Raw genomic sequence first — 6,000 nt, forward strand, 5'->3', positions numbered from 1 at the left:
CGGCACATACCGAAAGTTCCGTATTCAAAGTTAGGAAATACAAAACTTTATTATTTATAATTGAAAGTTCAATCATTTTTTTTAAATCTTTCATTTTTTGTAGATCTACCGGTTGGAAGAAACTAAGAACACAAGTTATACATGTTACAAGATCAGGGTCAATTGTTGCGAGTGTGTATTGAATTAGAAGACCATAACATAATGCATATGCTGTATTTTTTTCGCAGTTTATCTTGGTTTTTAACTGCTTTATGAAAAAGTACATGGACAAAGGGCACTGGCTTTTTAAATGGCAAAGCCCTTACGCTGAGAAAAAATATCCACGCCTTCCTTCTCGTACTTTTCGAAAAAAGGGGAAAGAAATCAATCAAAATCCTTTCTAATGACAGTCAGTACACCGTTTTACACCCTAATGCAATGTCCTTAACGACTGTTTTCAAACTTTTTCGCCTGAAGTCGCATATAACGTCAAACATAATGCAGGGTAAAATTTCGAAAGTAAATAAGCATATCTCAAGATTTGAATTTCATCGCTTTCAAACTAAAACAAATTTACGTAAAATCATTCATTTAAACATATTTAAAGTACTTTTAGGCATTACAAAAGTAATTGCTCTAAAAAAAAAATCAAAAAGTTTAGAAACATGCAATGTGTCCTTTAGGGGTTAGATGTGGATTGATGATAAGAACTCGAGTGGATATTCATTTTTATGATTTGATTAACGGTAACAAAATTTATTTTTTGCGAATTTTTCGTCAAATTTAATTGAAATTATAGTTGTTTGTCACGTGTGAAATGAATGGTTATGTCTGCGCAACATAAAATATTGCTAAAATCTTTTTTTTTAATTACTCATACTGAAATGACCTGTTTCTGCGTAAATCACTGTACCCAACACGGATATTTTTGTCGAGGTAAGAGTTTGCCGTAAACTGGATTTAAAATCTACAAATAGCTTTGCCTCGTTGACCCCTGTCATAGGCAATTACTATATAAGCATCCAAAGCCGAACGAGGAACTATAGCTACCTCCAGCGAATCCGAGACCTCAGAGTGTGACAAAAGGTAAGATCATAATGTTGTTGTCCTTGCACAGCATATTAAAGAATCATTTTAGGTGTAATCGCATACGTAATAACAGTGTATGTGATGAATCCCTGGTCAGCCTGAATCTCTTAATCATGTAATTTCTAACATGTTAATTTAAAAAATCATCTCTCTTTCCTGTATCCCAATGCATTTTATCTTATATTTATTTGTACTTGTTTTCAGAATTTAGCATTACATCCCACGATCTGATATAGTTCTACAGGATGAGGAAATTTCTTGTTCTTCTGATCATCGGTCTAGTTTTGGTGGAAACTTTTGCCAGACAGAGTGAGTTAAATTATGTTCGTGCTTTTGTTTATTAGTAAGTTGAGAGAGATTGAGATATGTCCATTTGCGTAAATAATCTCTTTCAAAAAACGCATTATTTTCTCAGTCAATATATAGCACAATAGGTAGTGTAATATTGTGTTCAGAATTCTGGACCGGCAAGAATGTCCGATGTTTTATAATTTCCCGACGTGAAGAATTTCAATTTAAAACTTTAAATTGAAGTTTCTGAAGAAAATTATAATTTGCGTATTCGTAACGGATAAATTTCTTCATCTTGTAAGATCAATTAGTGCTTCATAGGTGAAAAAGACTGTGACTCTCCATTTATCTTTGATTGTGTTTCATTTATTTATTTTCATTCATATCTGTAGAACGAAACGCTGACAATGGAGACAAAGACGATGATAACAAAAGCAAAGATGACGATGATGACAAGAATAATGGAGATGACAGTAATAAGGGACAGCGGGGCAGGAGAAGCGCAGATGACGGCGGCAAAAGTAAGGCGAGTAAGGAGAGCAAGGAGAGCAAGGAGAAAGATGATGGGAGATAAAGAGGAAGTAGCCGCAATGTAAAGAAGGATGCTGGAAAGGAAAAGGAAATGACTCATGAATTAACAAAAAGATAAACCTTTTCCCTCAAATTCAGAAAGTATATCACTGATTCAACTTACTGTACCGTATTGTTGTGATACGTTCATTGTAGATTCGTGGACTATTTCATAACTCTAGCTAATCTTTGTTTACATGTACAGCTATAGTATGTCTTTTGTATGCCATAATATATGTATAGATAGAATGTGAATTACCGATATCCTGAAGGAAACCACGTGGTTCTGACAGTTGTCAATTTCACTTTACTACTGAATTACTAAATTCATTCAAATATACAATGATATGTGTATTTAAGATTATGCACATATGTTGTAGAACAGATATTTATTGATTTTGGTTAATTTATAACATCAATATAATGCAATATATGAACAAAATACAGTAAATCAAAAAAAAAAAATCAGAGTGTCGTTATTTATTCTGTAGAGGAAAATAGCTGAAAAACATGACTGTCCTTAAATCAGCTCTGACTCCTGTAGATAGAGTTACTTATACCAAGCCGTTTTATTGTTCTTCAAAACATGAAATATCACTAATCTAAGGAGAAATCTCTTATTTTAAAGAGGAATATATCTAGAAACAGAGTTATCTCTTTAAGATAAAGGATATATCTCACTTAAAGTGATATCTTTTATATTGGGAATATCTATTTTACTTAAGAAGATATCTCTTTAACTGAAAGGGATATCTATAAGAACTTGAGTGAGATATGGTTAGACTGATAAAGACATACATCTATAAACGTTCAAATCAGATAACTCTCTCACAAAAGAGATCTGTCTATCGAAGCTGGAAAGAGAGTTATCTTGTATATTTCAATTCTGGTAGAATATATAGGTAATGCTTCCCGAATCGTCCAACATAGCTGATAATTTTGAAGTGTACACAGGTAGTGAAAATTTGAATTGCCAGTTTGCTGAAATAGGCGATTGAAACTGAATGCACATTACTTTTCGAAACAACATCTATTGTTGTAAATTGTAGTTTCCCCTAACTCATTCTTGCTTGTTTCTTGTCTGATGTTTCAGAAGACCATCAAGGTAATCCTGATACCGTGTCAACAATATCGTAAACATGTCTACATGATTTCACTGTCTCACAAATCTGGATTCCATTACAATCATCGCTCTGTATTTGTTCTAAAGCGATGTTTTCAAATCTATGTTTAGACATTATATGTCGATAGTCAAATCTTGAAGAGGGAGGAGGGATTAGTGAAAGGTAGTTCAATTATGACATATCTAGGAATCTTTGCATGCTGAAATGATGTAGATGGTGTATTGAAACAAAAACGAAGATAATGAGAAAATGATTAATCACTTTTTTGACATACAGGTGTATATTGTAAATTTACCAAAAGGTTTTCAAACACCATATTGCTAGCTTCATTTTCAGGATAGCAATATTAAATTATTTTAATGATTTATCGAAAGTTTGAGAAGTAATCCTTTGAGTTAGAAACAAGAACACTGAAACCCGATCACTTTGCTGATGGAAGTATATATTGAGATATAGTTAACAATTGAAAGAAACAACCACACATATATTTTGTCAAACAAATCCAACCTTCATTTTACGGTTCCGGAATGGAGATAGATTCGGGATTCCCGCTTCCGGTAACAGGAAGCGAGTCCTGGCATTTCACCCCTAATTGTAAATCAAATACCATAAATTTCACTATACACCCCCCCCCCCAATTTTGAGGCGGTATATCACAATTCTGAATAGAAATATCCTTCCCCGATCCAATGTACAGCGAAAATATTCAAAATTACTATTATCCCCAAAACTCCCTCTGTCCATATTTAGTACATATTTCACATCTCGAACAAAATATTTTCCCTACCAAAGAGAGAGGAGGGGGTTTAAGTGGTGTAATGTACGTGTTAAACAAAGTTCTAAAGAACGTATAGTTAATTTGAAATCAAAACGATTCTCAAATCAACAACATCAAATACCATTCTTCATTATAATTTAAAGATCATACTTTTTGACATAATAGACAGTTGCTTCTTTAACAAGAGTGGAAATATGAATATTCATATCTAGTGTTCAGTCATCCAAAATATTACAGTTAATTTTCGAATTATCGCCACTCAATTCATCGCCATTTTTATAATAAGCCGGATTTTTCTAAGAACGTTTTCCTAATATTTAAAATTCTCGTCAAATCGCTAAATTTCCTATCGCCATTTGTCACGGTGTTTTTATTACAAAAGTCTATTTCAAACTGTTAATAATCTCAATAAACTGCCATGGATACACATGATCAATGATACTTAATATTTGTCAAAATCAACCCCTGGCGTACACCTTGGCAGAAGGTTCTCAGTATTAAATAAACAAGATAATTACTTAATATGAACCGTAGTTGTTTTTAAGTGTAAAAATATTTCAGTTTAGCTATGGCTTCCCCACAAAAGAGGTTTCTGTTGAATTAAAAAAAAAAAGCAAATTATTACATACCACGGAAACCATCCGAAATGTACACAACAAGAAATCTCCAATTATTTTACCATTTTATGGATGCAAGGAATGAAATACTCGTTGATATTCGTCCAGTTAATGACAGGTCACCTGCCAGGAAATAGCCATGCAGTGTGCTAAATACCGACAATGGACAAAGTTTTCAAATAACTTGCAACATACTGTCTATATGGGTTTTGTATGTATATTGTTTTGAAATGAAGCCTTATTGTTGATAAAACTATTTTAATCATGTTAGAAAATTTGGAGAAAAAATTACGAGATATTTTTGTTTGTACATAAAGGAAAGGCTTACATATACATGTACAATAATAGTAAGTCCTACTCCCCAAGATGGCAGAAATTCAATTCATCGCCAAATTCGTTATAACGCCATAAATTCAAAAGAACAAAAGGTGGGGGTTTGTTGAGAGTTAACTGTACTTTGTTAAACACGACTCTGATCCCAAGCACAGGTACTCTAAAGTTGAAATAAAAAATGCACCAGGCTTGCTCATTGACAATATCTTCGTAATCTTTGGTGATCTTCTTACTTAAATATTCTATCGAAAATAAATATTAATAGCAAACTAACAACTTTTGAAACTGAATGATAGCGGTTGCTAGCATCTTCTCAGGATGCTCTCCTTCTCTCAGTATCGCCACTGTCAGAGGCTAGTCAGCCTTAAACACTTGCCTTTTGAGGTCAGATTCATCACATATATTTTCCCGTTTTCCCGGCGCATTGAACGATTTAGCGGGGATTACACCGGATGGAATGTCGGTCAGTGTCTCGGGTATGAACTCAGAAATATCAATATTTAAACCCCAATATAGGGTGGGGTAATAATAAAGAATCAAAGTATGGTGTGGGAATATACAGGAAATAAAAAGAAATTCTTTTCAAGGATATCAGGACTACACCAAATCATATCAAAGTGCAATGTTCCGAAGTTGTATTAATTGAATCTTTATGTCCCCGTGACTAAAGTCTGGGGTTGAGTCATAGTATTTTTGTCCTCTCTTTCTGAAAATTAACCCTTGGGTCATATCGTTTGAATGGTGAGCAATAAGGCTCATACATGTAATTAATATTTGTAGTCCTTGTGACAAAACCTTTCTTTTGATATCAAAGTTTTTAACCTTGTGGTATCTACCTTTGAGTTTGACCTACTTTTACGAGAGTTTTACCTTGGCAATATATCCCATTGATGTAGTGATTTTGACCTTGAAGTTGGACCTAAATGTTAAAACAATAACCGAATCTTTAACATTGTTGATTCCTTTTGAATGATGAGAGATACGTCTTTTATATTTCATGATTGCTTTTTGTGAAAATACCTTTCTTTTGTTCTCAAATGTTTTAACTTTGTAACCTTGACATTGAATTTGACTGACCTTTAAGAAAGTTTAATCTAGGAAAAATCATCTGATATTGTTTAAAGTTGGGCTGTCATATTTTCCACTACCTTACATTTTGTTCTATGATTTGTCATTTTGTGACATACATGTTGTAATAATCTTGTATTTATTTACATTT

At 33.1% G+C, this 6,000-nt stretch overlaps 1 protein-coding gene across 1 annotated transcript; it reads left to right on the forward strand.

The window, feature by feature from the left end:
* The first annotated feature begins 938 nt into the window (after nucleotides 1–938).
* Nucleotides 939–2,399, forward strand: LOC125666306 (uncharacterized). The gene is made up of 3 exons (XM_048899482.2): nucleotides 939–1,065; nucleotides 1,273–1,377; nucleotides 1,752–2,399. Exons 2-3 carry the CDS (start codon nucleotides 1,314–1,316, stop codon nucleotides 1,931–1,933), a joined length of 246 nt encoding a protein of 81 aa, XP_048755439.1. The 5' UTR covers nucleotides 939–1,065; nucleotides 1,273–1,313; the 3' UTR covers nucleotides 1,934–2,399.
* The last annotated feature ends 3,601 nt before the right edge of the window (nucleotides 2,400–6,000 follow it).

Source organism: Ostrea edulis, chromosome 10 (genome assembly GCF_947568905.1).
Source record: "Ostrea edulis chromosome 10, xbOstEdul1.1, whole genome shotgun sequence".
NCBI classification, from domain to species: domain Eukaryota; kingdom Metazoa; phylum Mollusca; class Bivalvia; order Ostreida; family Ostreidae; genus Ostrea; species Ostrea edulis.